The 16,428-nt window shown below is 44.7% G+C and overlaps 2 protein-coding genes across 9 annotated transcripts in view; one reads left to right on the plus strand and one right to left on the minus strand.

The window, feature by feature from the left end:
- PHACTR1 (phosphatase and actin regulator 1) overlaps positions 1–16,428 on the plus strand; it is a 572,466-nt gene that overhangs the window by 542,738 nt on the left and 13,300 nt on the right. For 6 of the 7 annotated variants that reach the window (XM_019029631.4, XM_063707340.1, XM_063707341.1 and 3 more), the window contains one exon: positions 14,483–14,538. In XM_019029631.4, the coding sequence (XP_018885176.1) occupies positions 14,483–14,538 (56 nt within the window). Of the gene's footprint in view, positions 1–14,482; positions 14,547–16,428 lie in introns of those variants that run through there. The other variant, XM_055390645.1, reaches the window with a different exon arrangement.
- Positions 8,167–16,428, minus strand: part of TBC1D7 (TBC1 domain family member 7) — a 61,973-nt gene continuing 53,711 nt past the window's right edge. For both annotated transcript variants that reach the window (XM_063707345.1, XM_063707346.1), the window contains exon 9: positions 8,167–9,467. The gene's annotated coding sequence lies outside the window, so the exon portion shown is untranslated. The remainder of the gene's footprint in view (positions 9,468–16,428) is intronic.

A 16,428-nucleotide genomic window follows, 5' to 3' on the forward strand; every position in this document is an offset into this window, starting at 1 on the left:
CAGTGCTTAAGCTCTACTTTCATACATTCTGATTTAACTGGTTAAGAATGTGGCCCAGGTTTAAGGTAACACAGGTTATTCTAAGGTGCTATGGGATTGAGAACCACTGACACAGAAACCATGGCAAACAGCAGAGATCAGGAAAAGAGACAAAATGCTGTAGGAAGAGGACCAGCAATGGGCTTGAAGTTATAAGTTCAGTGTAGTTTTTGTTCCCACTAGTCTCGTGAAGTGTGATGATTGGCAGTGGTGGCCCTGCACCAGTTTTGCCTCAATCTCAGTCTTTTCCCTTGATCAGATCATGTTAAGCTTCTTGAAGACTCTGACAGAGGGTTATTTAAAAAATGCTTTGTGCTCCTAGAAAGAAGGTTCATTTTTTGCCAAAGGTACCTAGTAGAGCTCTTTATTGGAAAGGAGCAGGGAAAAGCAAAGGCTAAATTTTAGTTTTTAAGGTGTGAGGAGAAGCTAATAGCAAAAGATAAAACATGGTCTATATTTGATGGCAGAGCTTTTTAAATCATCTGTGCGTGGTCATTCTTGCTGATGTTGTTTTTATATATAGCTCTAACTGAAAGCCTAGCCCAATTTCTGGCACATAATACACGCAGGGATGGTTGGAGGAGTTAAGCTAAAGGTGACCAAATCTCCTGAGTCACTTTAAAGTGGTGGAGCACTGGACATTTGTCTTTTACTCTGTATTTCCTAGCTTTTTGGCATCACAATGTTTTGGCACTTATTTTGATGGATTCTTCTTGTAAAAATAGCCTTGTTGAAATGACTATCTTAATTTCTGTTGTAATTAACTACCTTAATTTCTGTTATAACAACTCAGATACTCTTTCAAAGTGGAATCATCCTGACATGGGGTTTATGTCCAATAATCCTAATAATACTGAAAATGTTCACTGTGCAGGCTCTCAACCGTCTTACTGTTTTGTTTTTTAATGGATTTGATGCCTAGTAATACACACAGTCCCATCATTACTCCAAGAGTGATTTCCACTCAACATGACCAGCAATATTACAATACTTTTTTGGGTTATTATCTCACAGTGTCTCATCTTAGCCACAGGCCATTGCACTGGGGTCATAGCCTCCAGAGAATAAAGCCAAAAATATTCTTTTCAGCGTAACCTGTTTATCTATTTCAGGTAAGGGATTTTTTTCAAGTTACCAAAAATAGTATTTCATGCTTTGTACTTATTTTTAAAAGGGACTTTCACATCTAATTCTCCTTTGATCCTCCTGACAGTCCTACACAGCAGGCGGGCTAGATGTCATTATGACCATTTGTCATATAGTGAAATTGGGCATGGAGGGGTAAGGGGATGTCATGTGCTCAAGGGACCTTCTGATGAGTGGTGCAGGCAGGCCAGGATGCGGGCCTCAGGGCCCCAGTTCATCTTCCCCCCTCTGTGCTCTCTCATCTCGCCAGGCTAACTGTTCTTAGCTTGAGGGGAATGACAGAAATTTGAAAATCATTGATGGAAATGCCTGGGAAGAGCTGGGCATGCGGATCAATAGTATTAAGAGTTGTTCTGCTCAGTTTGCAGAGAGAAAAGGGCATAGTACTGAGGAATAAAAGCAAAACTGCTGTTCAGCCCTCCCAGCAGCCCCTCTTCTGTGGCAGGAATGCCTTCCCGTGCGGCCAGCATTCTCATTCATCCCATGGGCACAACTCCAGGGGTGAGAGATTATTAATTTGTTTAACATAAAAAATCAAATGAGCCCCTATTATGTGCCAGCTGCTGTACTAAGTACTAAGAACACAGAGATAAATAAGATGTAATTGGTGGTTTTGGAGCATTCATCGTCCAACTGAGAAGATCTTCATGTACGCAGGTATCATCAATGTAATGGATAAGGCCATCGTCAAGATGGGGAACTCCACAGACAGAACTACTACCTCTGCCTGGTAGAATCAGAGGAGGCATCTCAGCTTCCCTAAACCGTGAATGTGCTACTGGGTTGTCCTACTGTGAATAAGGGAGTGAAGGTAAATGAGGCATTGTGGCCAGGCTGTGGTGTGGAGTGAATTCAAGCATTATTCTTAGCGCAATGTCAGGCGGTGGAAGGCTGTCAGCAGAGGAGTAAAACAACCAAGCTATGTCCTCCCCGCCTCCCAACTTCTCCTCTGCCCCTTCTTAGCACTAAAATACTAGGAATTTTGACCAGGACTGGCAGTTAAAGTATTCTCTTTGTTCCATCGCACAGAGATGAAAAAGCTGAGGCTTAGAGAGGAATGCCATCTCATTCAAGATCTCACACTTGTTAAACAGCAGGCTGACCCAAGCTGGTGACTGGCATGCATCATACTGCCCAAAGCCACTCTGAAGGATAGGGCACCCCTGGGCTTTTATCACACCTGAGATCTGCTAAGTAGCAGGAACTACGAAATATTAAGAGAGAAATATGAGACTGTTAGTCAAAGGTATCATATAACAGAGAAAGGTTTAGTAAAATAAGGGCTCCAAAAGGCCACTGGATTAGACAATTGAATCATCGATGACCTTATCAAGAATTGATTCAGTAGAGCAAGGCTTCTCAGCCTAAGCACTGTTGATGCTTTGGACTGAATGATCTTTGTGGTGGGGGCTGTCCCATGCATTGGAAGATGTTTAGCACCCTGGCCTCTATCTACCGGATGCCAATAGCACCTTCTCAATCGCAACAACCAAAAATAACTTCAGACATTACCAGATGCATCCTAGGAGGCAAAATCACCCATGCTGAGAACCAGCACAGTAGAGCTGTGTGAACAGAAGCCAGACTGGAGAGTTACTGAGACCTCGAGCCTGGACCACCCTTTCGAGAGGTCTGGCAGCCAAGAGCAGACAGGTGAGAGGGGTGAGCTGGAGGAAGAGGCTGGCGTAGGACAGCTTTGTTCGTTTGTTGTTGTTTTAATGAGTTTTATTTCTAATGGAGAATATAGTTGTTTGCCCTAAGGAAAGAACCAAGAAAGAGGTAAAGGTTAAAGGTAACGGAAAGTCACCAAGTAGCATCCATTTAATTATTTCACAAACATTAAGCATCTCCAGTTACCAGACTCTGTGCTAGGCTCTGCAGATGTCATGGTGAACAAGTGAGAGGTTCCTTGTTCAAAAGATAAAAAAAATACTGAAAAGTTTGAAATGGCAACAGAGCATTAAACCCCAAGCAGGAAGCCCTTCTGTGCAGGGGTGGAGTAGGAGGGTGTTCTGTGCACCTGCTCAGATTCTATGGACAGGAAGCTATCCCTGGTTGTCTAAGTGAGGCAGAGGTGGCCCTTGCCTCACAGAGCGTAAGCCTTGTTGTCTGGTGAATAGGACAGGCAATAAAAGAAAGTAAAACAAGCACTGGGGTATGGAACATGCAGGAATATTGTTGCACACTGTAGGACACCTAAACCAAGAGATTAGCAGACAGAGGAAGTGATACTGAAGCTTTAAGCTGTAACGTTAGGGATTATTGTCAGTTAGCCAGACAAAGAGGAAGGAAAAGAATGGTAAGGCTATGAGGAAGGGCATGCAAATCTGGAAGGAACCAAGAAGAGATCATTCTGGGTGAAGGACAGAATGGGCAGATTCTTGACAGGCAGGTAGCCAGATCATGAAGAATCTTTCAGAACATTGAGTGTTTTGACTCTGTCCTGTGAGCACTGTAAAGGCATACTTACTTTTCAAGCACAGAGTGGTGTGATCAGATCAGTCCCTTAGAAAGATCATTCTGTATGGGCTGGAGGAGGACCAGAGTGGGATAGGCTGGCAGCAACTGGGAGAGATGCTGATGGACTGCTTCCCTAAGGTGGTGGTAGATGGAATCAGAGATGGTTTGGATATAGGACTCTTGGTGGTTGATTGGCCATCAAGAGTGAAGTTCAGACAGGATGATTCCCAGTTTCATGGCCTGGGCATCTCACTGGGACTCCATGCAAGACCACTTGGAGAGGAAGATGTATGGGGAAAGAAGATGAATTAATTCATTTGGGACCCTTTAAGTCTGATGGCCCATAGGAGTACAAGACAGCAGTTAGAAAGGTGGCCAGGAACTCAAAAATATGACTGGAGGTTTTGATTTTGGAATCATCAGCATATTGATGCTATTGGAAGTCATGAGTGTTGATGAGATCATCCAAGGAGCATGTGTGGCATCTGAACTGGTGGGATCTGGGTTAAATAGTTACTAAATGAGCCTCTATTATGCTCTCTATGCTCTCTTAGGAACTGGGGATGTAGTAATAACCAAGCCCAGACAGAAATGCCCCAATCCTCATGGAACTCATAGGTTCTCAGGAGGAAGTTTCCAAAGGATGTAGAGGGGATAGAATTCAGCGCTTCTCCCTTTCCCCTGATCCCACCAAGCCCATCTACACTTCTGGATACCTGTTAGAAAACCCCATCTCCTCCTACTTTTGGAGAGAGGATCTTATTTTCTGTCATTCTCTGTGAGGACTTTTGCATTTCCTCTTTCCATCTGTCTGAAAATGCAGTTACCTTTCTCTGGTGCTGAGTTGCAGAAAACCCAAGTTAATTCAGTTTTTCCTGTGTCCTGAAATGCAGATACAGTTTCAGAGATCCAGACTTTAAAGTCAAGGCCCTCAAAACAATAAGCAGTTGTAAATGCTAATGAAAGCTGTGACCTTGGTGTTCTGGAAACGGCAGAAAGCCCATTAGCTCTGTGCAGCACAACTAATTTCTGTCGGCCTCAACAAGTCAGACCAACAAAACCTACAAGGGTTTTGTCACTTCTCTAGGGAGATGCTGTAATGTGCAAAGACAATGCTGCCTGCTCTGCATACATTTAAAGCATCTCGCCACTACGTTCTCTACCAGTCTTCTTTTTCCAAGGTCAAAACTGAAGTGTCCTTTATTTTGGGCTTTTATTGTTTTTTTATTTTTTTTCAGTCTTTCCATGCAAAAAGAAAACTTCAATTTATTTGATTATTTCTTATGGTCACCAGTAGAGACAGCATTGTTCAGACTGAAAAAATAAAAAAAGGCAAGATCCATTCTTAAATTTTTAAAGAAAATAGAAGGCTCACATATGGCACTTGATAGCATGTGGCATTTAAACAGGAACCCAGAGATTTTTTCAGTTCACTGAATCATTTAGCCATAGTCCATGGTAAAGAAAAAACCATTTGAGGCATGGAAACCATTTTGCTGCTCAGACATATTTTATAAACCAGGGTCACATATATAGTAGCAAAGCTACTTAAGATCCCTTGAAAGTACATTAAACATTTAATTTTGGATGATTCATTTTATGTAAAAATTTATCTCCAAAAATCATCGCCTTTGACACCTAGCAAAGTGATCACGTTTAGGTATATAGTCAGGAATTTTGTTTAATTTAATGTTAGTTTTAATCAGATACAACTAGTTAAATCTACTGGCAAGGTGGGAGCAAAGGAGATACAGTATATTCAGGAGGCGTCTTGACTTTGATTCTTGGAGTTAGCAGCTCCTTGGGATGATTCATACGGGTGACCACGTCATCATGCTCTGCTGCTCAGCTTTCTATGTTAACCAATACTTAATAGATGCACCAGGTACATCGATCATAAAATGAGCCAAGCAGATGGCTGCTTTGCTTGGTGAAGATGGCAAGATGCCCTGGGTGTCCCCCGAAAATTTTGATGACTAGAATTCCAAAGCTGGAGCTTTATGCTTTGGGTTTGTGAATTTGTCTCTGATCAAAGACAAATCTCCCAGTGAATGGTAAAATTTTAAACTAAAATAAGTCATCTTCAGTGTATCTCAACTTGAAAGAATAAGCAAAAGCTATCAATTGGAAACTCTTCTATAATTCCAATACGGAACATTGCAAATCTACATGCAACCCACTCTGTCCTGCTTCCCTGCTGTCCCAGTAAAGAGCTGTTCTTCTTCCACTCAAAAATACTGCTACCTCCATCCCTTGGATCCCAAGCCCTCCTACCTTCTCAAGACTCATGCACTACCAATTGGGCCTTTCCCTTTTTATATATTCAGCTTCTCCCTCCACCCCCCACCATCTAATCTGGATTATTTCCATTAAACATGCCCCATTTTCATCCATTAAAAAAATAAAATTTGGGCCGGGTGTGGTGGCTCACACCTGTAATCCCAGCACTTTGGGAGGCTGAGGGTGGGTGGATCACCTGAGGTCAGGAGTTCGAGACCAGCCTGGCCAACATGGTGAAACCCCATCTCTACTAAAAATACAAAAATTAGCTGGTGTGGTGGCATGTGCCTGTAATCCCAGCTACTCGGGAGGCTGAGGCAGGAGAATCACTTGAACCTGGGAGGCAGAGGTTGCAGTGAGCCGAGTTTGCACCACTGCACTCCAGCCTGGGCCACAGAGTGAGCCCTCGTCTGAGAAAAAAATACAATACAATTTGGCCAGGTGTGGTAGCTTATAACAGTAATCCCAGCACTTTGGGAGGCCAAGGCAGGAGGACAGCTTGAACCCAGGAGTTTGAGACTGGCCTGGGCAACACAGAAAGACCTCGTCTCTACCAAAAATTAAAAATTAGCTAGGTATGGTGGTGCATGCCTATAGTCCCAGCTGCTCAGGAGGCTGAGGTGAGAGGATTACTTGAGTCCGAGAGGTTGAGGCTGCAGTGAGCCAAGGTGGTGCCACTGCACTCCAGCTTGGGTGACCAGAGTGAGGCCCCATCTCTGAAAAAAAAAAAAAAAACAATAAAATAAATAAAATAAAATTCCACCACAGCCTCCTTCACTTCTACTTCTCTCACCCCCTTCAAAGCCAGGCTTCGTGGCTAAGTCCTCCAGCTTCGGTGCATCCATTTTTCCACCCCTGTCCTCAGCCCTCTCCAATCTGGCTTCTCTTCCTGCCACGCCACTGAAGGGGCTCTAGGTGTTGTCAGTAACAGCCTCCATGGTGCTAAACCCAGTGGGCATTTTTTTCAGGCCTCATCTAACCTTACAGCAGCTCTCAGCACTCTTTGTGGGCCATACCTATCATCTTACTGTTAACGAAAAGATTGACATGCAGGTCAAAGCAAATAGCACTTATTTGGGAAGCAAAAATGGCAGCTGGGGTACACCGGATCAGGGCAGCCCTGAAGAGTGCCCTATAAGGCAGGCTGCAGGAGAGAATTTTTAAAATAGAGGATTGTCATAAAAAGTTATTTTCGGAAGTAGTTCATTGGCCAGGCAGAAATCCTAAATCACAAAGCCGTTGTGATTGGTTAGTTAATGAGAGTACTCTCAGCTGAGGTGTTGAAGGCCAGCAGATGCTGACTCCAGTTGTTTGACCGAGTCTATTGGAACATCCCCTGGTTTGACCTTCAGCAGGTGTGAGTGCGATCCTCTTGCAACCTTCGACTCCAGTTCAGAAAGCCTTAGCATTAGTTACTATATTTTCTTTCCCATTACGTTGCTTCCATGATATGACATTTTAGTCCTCATCCTACCTCCAAGAACTCCCCTCCCCAGAATCCATGGCAGGGTCATCCTCCTTAGTCCATGCATTAAATACTGGAATTCGGCAAAGTTCCATCCTAAGCCCTCGCCTCTTCCCATTCTCTACTCTCTCCATACTCATGGCTTCAAATATTGTCTATATTGCAGACTAGTCTCAGATTTCTATCACTGGCCTAGTCCTCTCCTCTCCACTGAGCTAAATGTATCCTGCTGCCTACATGACAGCTTCATTCATATGTCTCAGGAGCATTCTGATGTAACAGATCCAAATTCAAATTCATGGTTTTCTTCCACTCTTCCTTCACAAACACGCTGGTTCTCTTGCAGTGTGCCTGCCTCAGTGAACAGCATTCCCATCCATCTAGTTGCATGAGTTAGAAAACCTAAGGAGATATCCTGTACACCTGCTTCTTCCTGTCCATTCACGTATGCTGTGGCTACATGACTTCCTAAGAGCTTGCACATCACTGCCACAGCCTCGCCCAAGCCTCCACCATTTCTTACCAGGTGTGCCAAGCCTCCCAAAGCCTCTGCTCGGGTTTCCCCTTGCCTCCCCCAATCCCTTCTCCATATAATAACCAGCATGATCTTTTTCCACTGTAAGTCTGATCATTTCATTCACTCCTCCCCTCTCACACCCTAAAACTTAAAACTCTTCAACGGCTTCACATTGCTCCTAGAAAAAGAAGATCTAAGTCCTGGAAGCATCTGTATTAGGCCATTCCCACACTGCTATGAAGAAATACCTGAGACTGGGTAGTTTATAACAAAAAGAGGTTTAATTGGCTCACAGTTCTGCAGGCTGCACAGGAAGCATGACGCTGGCATCTGCTTCTGGTGAGGCCTCAGGAAGCTTCCAATCATGGTGGAAAACAAAGGGAAAGCAAGGAGTCTCACACTGGAGGAGCAGGAGCAAGAGGGAAGGGTGCTACACACTTTTAAACAACCAGATCTTGCGAGAATGCACTCAACTCACTAGAACAGCACCAAGGGGTTGGTACTAAACCGTTCATGAAAAACTACCCCCATGATCCAATCACGTCCCACCAGGCTCCACCTCCAACACTGGGGACTACAATTCAACATGTGATTGGCAGGGACACAGATCCAAATCACACCCACGGCATCTGGCCCCTGCCCTCCTTCCCACCAACCTTCTCTCCTTACTCTCTGCCCAGAAGGAGCATCCTTCTTCCATCCCTGAGCTCTGGGCACAGTGTCACTTCCTCCTGGAAGCCTTTCCTGACCTCCTGATTTGGTCAGATCCAGAGATCCCTGCACCAAGTGCCTCACCATGGAAGCCCTTACTCCAGCTACATTTTGCACTCATTTCTGTGACTGTTTGATTAATGGCTACCCCCCATCCTCTTCCAATCTTCTCTGTTCCAGAAGGGCAGGGACTGGTTTTGCTCATCACTGTACTCTGGTACCTAATGTAGAACCTGACACAGCACTGGCACTAATAAGTAACTTGCTAAATGAATGAATGGGTTTACATTTGAATGTAACTGAGTCTGTGGCACCCATTTCTAAAACAAGTCTTGATAGGAATGAGATAGAGCAAGAGTGATAACATAATTCTAGGAACTCGAGAGGGGAGGACTCCAGGGAATAGAGTCAATGCAGAACCACAGACACTTTATCTCCTTCACAGTTCTGCCTTGTGCCCAGCGAGCCCCACTTCCATGTGGCTGCTGAATGGTTTTTTTCTGACTCACCTCTTGCTGGCCAACTGAGATGCTGCAAGAATGTACAGTGCCTTCTACATGGGCAGTGAAAGTCTAAGTCACGCCCAACTTGCTTGTTGTTTTGAGGATATTTTATTACATGCCAGTCCTTGGAAACTGTTGATCCAGTTTTACCTTGCACATTGTAATCACAGATGTGCACCTCTAGGCTGTGAGCCCCTTAAGAATGTGTCTGGCCCTCCACGTGGCCCGTGGTTCATGTTGGGTAGATTAGCAGATGAAAGACTTAGGAAAACAAAAATTGGAATTCTTATCATTTGATCTCAGCCAGCGTCTCAAACTCAGAGGCCCTCGGGGGTCCAGGAATGATCTGAAAAAAAAAAAAAAAAAAAAAAAAAAGCAGGACAGATGTGAGCGTGCTCACCTGTATTACATAAGTGAGGCCTGGGGAGTGGGCTAATTTGATCACACACTCTGTCTAAAGGCATTCAGGCTCAAAAAAAGTGTTAACCAGCTGGGCTCAGTGGCTCACACCTGTAATCTCAGCACTCTGGGAGGCCGAGGTGGGTGGATCACCTGAGGTCAGGAGTTTGAGACTAGCCTGGCCAACGTGGTGAAACCGCATGTCTACTAAAAATACAAAAATTAGCTGGGCGTGGTGGCACGCACCTGTAATCCCAGCTACTCGGGAAGCTGAGGCAGGAGAATCGCTTGAACCTGGGAGGTGGAGGTTGCAGTGAGCTGAGATTGTGCCACTGCACTCCAGCGTGGGTGACAGGGCAAGACTCTGTCTCAAAAAAGAGAAAAAAGTGTAACCTCTGAGCATGCCAAAGAGAACTGATAGAGTAAAATCCAGTGCACCAGGCATCAGTTTGCAACCTCTGACTAGTAAAGTATCATTGTTATGGCAGACAAAATATTGGCCACCCTTCCACAAGATGTCCATATCCTCATCCCCAGATCTATGAATATGTAACGTCCCAGGGCAAAGGAGACTTTGCAACTGGAATTCAGTTAAAAATCTTAAGATAAAGATTAAATGAACTAACATATGTACAGTGCTTGGAACCATACCCTTACATTATAGGCATTAAATCAGCCTTAGCTTATTAAATTAGTATTTATGATTTGCAGAGAAAAGAGCATAGGCCTAGCAGGATCTGATACCTTGTCTGAGGTAAATAGGTTCAGAGCAGAGCCAGGACTAGAACCCAAACCTCCTAGCTCCTGAGCTACTTAGTGCTTTGTCCTTACAATGCCACCATATCATTTTCCTCCCAAATCTCATTTTCAAGGTCAAAACAACTAACTATAGCACAGGCCCTTCTGGCGGGCTCAGCTGCATTTTATAGCTATGATTAGTCTTGATGTTCTCAGTCGCTTTCCAGAGAAATGAAACATAAACAGAGGAACTCATTTGAAATTATGAGTGTTTGACTATAAAGCAGCCTAGTTAATAACAGAATTTTCTCTGATCAGAGTCTAGTCACTCAGTTTTGCCCCCTCCAAATATGACTACCCATAAAAAAAGGGGGGGCCACCACAGAGCCAGTTGTCATGTTCACTAATGAGATCAATGGGATGGCACCGTCAAAGCTGATGAGGGAACAATGTAGTCTCCAGACACTTTGCATAAGACTCCAAACCATGGCCTGACCTCCAAGATGTAGGCGCCACCCACATTTACAAGGCTTTCTCAAAACATTCTGCCCCCAAAACTTAGCTTGACTTAAAGCCTGGGTATTACCAAACCATTCCATAAAAGTAGCTGTGCATCTGTTATAAAAGAAGCAAGTATTTTTAGGGAAAATAAACTGGCAGGTGAGAAAGAGCTGTTAAGATCTTTCAACGTGGAGTTGGTAAGCTGCATTCCAGACCTCTGACACCGGCTCACTCAGTTGCATAATCATCGCTTTCCTCCTGCAGCGTGAGAATGCTATTTTAGAAAGAATTCAAAGACTACTGCATCCAAATTTAGACCCCCTAATATTGTGAATTTCCAAATACACAGCTGGCCCTTGTCAATGGGGATGAAAAATGTCTTAATGGGATTGCAAAGAAAAAAAACAAACTTTGACTGGGAGCAGTGGCTCATGCCTGTAATCCCAGCACTTTGGGAGGCTGAAGCAGGTGGATCACCTAAGGTCAAGAGTTCAAGACCAGCCTGGCCAACATGGTGAAACCCTGTCTCTACTGAAAATACAAAAAACTAGCACGGGGCATGGTGGCACACACCTGTAATCCCAGCTACTCAGGAGGCTGAGGCAGGAGAATCGCTTGAACCCGAGAGGCAGAGGTTGCAGTGAGCTGAGATTGCACCACTGCACTCCAGCCTGGGCAACAAAAGCTAAACTCTGTCTCAAAAAAAGAAAAAAACAAACTTTTTTCACTCTACTCTCACACTGAACACGCTTCTGTGACCCCACACATTTCTGTGTGAGGCAGCTCCCCACACACCAAGCAATTCTCCAGCAGACATGAACTGGACATCCTGTAATTCAATTTGATTCTGACCCTTTCTACTGGGACAGTGTCAGATCACACAGGTTAAGGACTCAGTCCCACAGAACTGCCCCCACTTCAGATGCCAATACCAAGTCATAGGTTGTCACCTATATTATGACCCACTAGCTGTAAATTGGGGTTCTCACAGCTCCCTCTTTGTGTTCAAATAATTTGCTAAGACAGCTCACAGAACTCAGGGAAACACTTACTTTACCAGTTTCTTACAGAGGTTACAGATGAACAGCCAGATGAAGAGATGGACAGGGCAAGGTATTGGGGGAGAGAGGCAGAGCTTCTGTGCACTCTCTGGGTGCCACCCTCCCAGCAGTGCCCCCCAGCCCCATGGTCAGCAACCTGGAAGCTCATCTAATCTTGTGGTTTAAGAGTTTCCATAGAACTTCACCTCCAGCCCCCCACCCTCCTGCTTCCCAGCTGAAAGCTCCAGGCCTCTAACTATGTGTTCTTTCTGGTGGCCAGCCCCATCCTAAGTCACCTAATTAGCACAAACTCTGGTGTAATCCAAAAGGACTCATTCCAAGTAACAAAATACACTCCTGACACCCCAGAAATTCCAGGGGTTTTAGGTGCTCTGTGATAGGAACTGGGTCAAAGATAAATATGTTTTATATTATACCACAGGGATATTTTGAAAAGGAATAATAAATATGAAAATGTTCTTATACTCTTAAAAACACTTTGGAATGCAATTTCCAACAGTTTCAGGGTGCTATAGGCTTTATAAGCAGGTATATGACCAAAAATCCTTTCTCTGACATTGTATGAGGCCATTCTTGCATTACTATAAAGGAATACCTGAGACTGTGTAATTTATAAATAAAAGAGGTTTAATTGGCTCATGGTTCTGCAGGCTATACAGGCAGCATGGCCCTGGCATTTGCTTGACTTCTAGGGAGGCCTCAGGAAACTTCCAATCATGGAGGAAGGTGAAGGAGAAGAAGGCACATCACATGGCAAAAGCAGGAGCAAGAGAGAGAGAGAGTGAGCAGGGAGTTGCCACATGCTTTTTTTTTTTTCTTTTTTTTTTTTTTGAGACAGTCTCACTTTGTCACCCAGGCTGCAGTGCAGTGACACAATGTCGGCTCACTGCAACCTCCACCTCCCAGGTTCAAGCGATTCTCCTGCCTCAGCCTCCCAAGTAGCTAGGATTACACGCATGTGCCACCATGCCCAGCTAATTTTTGTATTTTTAATAGAGACGGGGTTTCGCCACAAAGTTTTAAATGACCAGATCTTGCAAGAACTCACTGTCAAGAAGATAGGACCAAGCCATGAGGGCTCCCCATCCAAGCACCCTGCACCAGGCCTCCCCCCGAGCAATGGGGATTACCATTCAACATGAGATTTGGGCAGCGACAAATATCCAAACTATATGAGACATTGAAGCCCATTCCCTATATAGGATGTGTGGTGGTGACACGGGAATGTCACAGAAGCAATTGATTCTGGCCCAGCACAATAAACAAAAACACAAATGACAACAAGCTTTGAATTAAAAATATAGTCCTTTCTGGGAGATTGATTCCAGGACTCCCTTGGATACCAAAATCCAAGGAAGCTCAAGTCCCTTGTATAAAATGGCATAGTATTTGCAAAAAACTATGTGTATCCTCCCATATCCTTTAAATCATCTTTAAATTACTTATATCTAATACAAGATAAATGCTATATCAATAATTTTAGACTATTGTTTTTTGTTTGTTTTTTTTTTTAATATTTTCCGTCAGCAGTTGGTAGAACCGAAGAACGTGGAACTCATGGACACAGAGGACCAACTGTAGTTAGGTTTGGAGACTTCATTGACTTGATATTTTCACTCTAGGATCTCTCTTTAGATTTCAAGATGTGAACATCTTGCCGACTATAGACACCAGTTTCTAATACCCAAGGAGGGACTGCAACTTCCTCAACTAGGAGAGCATCATTTCTACCCCTTAGATCCCAACAGAGGAGTCTGAGAAGCCTAAAATTTCTTCTACAATGATTCAGTTTCTCACACACCTCATCCCAGTGGGTGAAGTGGAATGCCGGATAATTGCAGGTTGTTAAATAATTACCAAAAGCTTCAAAGGTACAGATGTCTCTGTTCCTGCTCAGGCTCCTGAGTCCGTGTCAGTCATTCCTGGGACCTAATGCAGGCATTCCCCCCTCAGATGCCATGCCCGTTCCCTGGCTACTTCTGTCACTACGTGCCATCCACTGCCTCTCCCGCCTCCACCCATTGCGTCATTGCAGGCTCATGCCCTGGCTATGATGTTTCATGTACGGTGGCTAAATTTCATGCCTGGCCACAGAAGTATCATTTCCGTGCCTTTGCCACTCATGTCTTCTAAGCCTCCGAAATAAGAGGAGCAGGACCAGAAGAAGAGCAGCCATTGTTCTCTGCAGACAGACACACTCTCTCACATGTCCCCGGGGCCACAGACCTCTTTATGTTCTAACTGGGTCTGCACAGAAGAGGCAGGAGACAGGCTTTAGCCTCAAGGGAGGGAGAGAGAGGCAAGAGGCCACAGTCCCCAAGTTAGGAGGCCACAAGGAAAGAAAAGGACTTCTGTGAAGAAAAGAGTCCCGTCTGAGTTGCAGTCCACTTGCCTGGGGCCACTGGAGGAGACGGGGCTGGGGAGGGGCCGCTGCAGGGAGGAGGGCGGGGGTCAGCGGCTGTGACATGACGCACGTGCCTCTCCTGGGCTTGAAATTGAGGAACTGAGGAGGCGGTGGTGGCGAGAGTCAGTCTTTCAGAGCACAGGATGGAACAAGAACTCCAGCCACTGACTGTCTCATGTATCTGCAAGGGCCGAGGAAATTAATGACCCAAGGAGGCTATGATATGGTCCAAAAACTTTTCCTGGATTTTTTCCGTAGGCGGCTGAGCCAGAGGCCAACTGCAGAGGAACTGGAACAGAGGAACATTTTGAAACGTAAGTGACTAAGCCCATGGCAATCCCTGATGTTTTGTGGCGGCTTTTGTTATTATTTAATGGTAGGCCACAAGGTTTCTACCTTGCGCCTCTGCGGAAAGCATTGAAAACCTTTCTAACGGTTGAAGCTTCATGTGTGCATGTTAGAACACCAAAGACAACCTCCCCAAAGAAAAGGCAAATTTTATTCCCCTTTAGTCTTTAGAAGCTCACGGGCGGCAGGCAGAACCTTCCTTTTAGTGAGTTGTAAAGTCAGAGAGAAGCTGAAAAATTAGAGTGAGACCACTTATTATTTAATGATTTTTAAGAGCAGGGTCACCTTTAAACCAGAATTGGCTTGAAAATGGAGACCGTGATATGCACGGCTGAAATAAGGGAAACGTCCATTTGAACTGAGACTAGAAAGCATGACTTTGCATTGCAGCTGGCTGCTGTTGATAAAAATCCCTCATCCCTTTGAATGTTAAATTGAAAGACTAAGAAAGCATTTCCAAGCGAAGTGCTTCATGTCTGTCTCTCAGGATTCCCACAGCTGGTCCCGGGCATGCCTGTCTGATGCTCTCATTCGAGGAAAACTGCCTTTCACCATTGCTGCAGACAGAAAACAATAAATGAGCCCCTTGTTTGGTTTAGGACACAGAGACATTTGAATATGTACAGAGGATCCACTTGGTGCTTTAAAAAAAAAAGAGAGAGAAAACAGGATACAAAATACTAAAAGAGATCAAGCATTTGATGGACACCAGTATGCGTCAGTTTAGTGGTAGATATTAAATAACTTAAATATCAAACCATTCTATTCATTCATTGCTACCATTCTCGCCAACACTGGCCTCAAGATAGTGAACAAATATTTCTGGCTTAATTCATGACCCTGTTCCCCCTACCCCACAACACACTTCTAATTTGTCTCCAGAAGAGAAAGATATATACTATGCAGAGTTTTCTAGAAATGCTATGTTGTACAGACTGACTCCTCGCCTCCCCCGGCCCCCCCGCCCCGCCCCATGCCCAGTAAATCACATGCAACCGCAGTGTGAGTTTGCCGGGAATTTCCACTGTAACCACACTAAGATATTCTTGACTTTACCTTTCTACCGTGCTCACTGTGGCCTTGTGACTTGGTCGGCATTTCGTAGTCTGCTGAAGGTGGGTGCTGGGTTCCGCTTTGATGGGGAGACCTGTTGCCTAGAGCATCCACCCCCGCCCGACGCCCCCGCATGTCCGTTTATGTCAACTCTGCCTTTATCAATGTCTTGCCTCCCGTCCCCACGCCAGCCGCCACTTCCTCAACTCTCAGTAGAAGTTATTTTCAGGATTAGCCTTCCTCAGTCGTGGGGGAACCCTACGCATTGCCTAGGTCTCTAGGAATGTGTGTTTACTTTTTTCTGCCCAAGGGGTACCCTTTAAAGTTTCCAAGCTTAATATTCTATATAATGAATTCAGAGCTTTTTCAAACCGTTTCCAAGGTCAGGGAAGCATTTGGCTTGTAGGATGTCTTCCTTTCGGCCCTAATCTGGTACCTGAGCCATTATAAACTTCCCATTGTTGGAGAGAAAGATAAATAGCCAGGTGAACCTGTACAACTTACTCACAGCCCGCTGCTGTACTTGTGGCCTCTGACCTGAGACCTAAACTCAAAGAAGCTAAAAGCCTCCGGGGGATTATTTAGGTTTCAGAAAATAGTGCTTATCACACCAGGAGTACGGTTTCTGGAGAGATCTAAAATCCCCTAGCTCAGCTCTGGGCTCTCTCAAAGATATCAGATCCCCGCTGTGGCTTGTCCAGATCCCTGGGAGACTACAGGTCCTTTGAGCTTGGGTTTTTACCGCCATCAACCAGGGAACTTAGATTCAGGGGACCAAAAAGGAGTTGTGAAAGATTGTTCCC

This window comes from Gorilla gorilla, chromosome 5 (genome assembly GCF_029281585.2).
Source record: "Gorilla gorilla gorilla isolate KB3781 chromosome 5, NHGRI_mGorGor1-v2.1_pri, whole genome shotgun sequence".
Classification (NCBI taxonomy): Eukaryota; Metazoa; Chordata; class Mammalia; order Primates; family Hominidae; genus Gorilla; species Gorilla gorilla.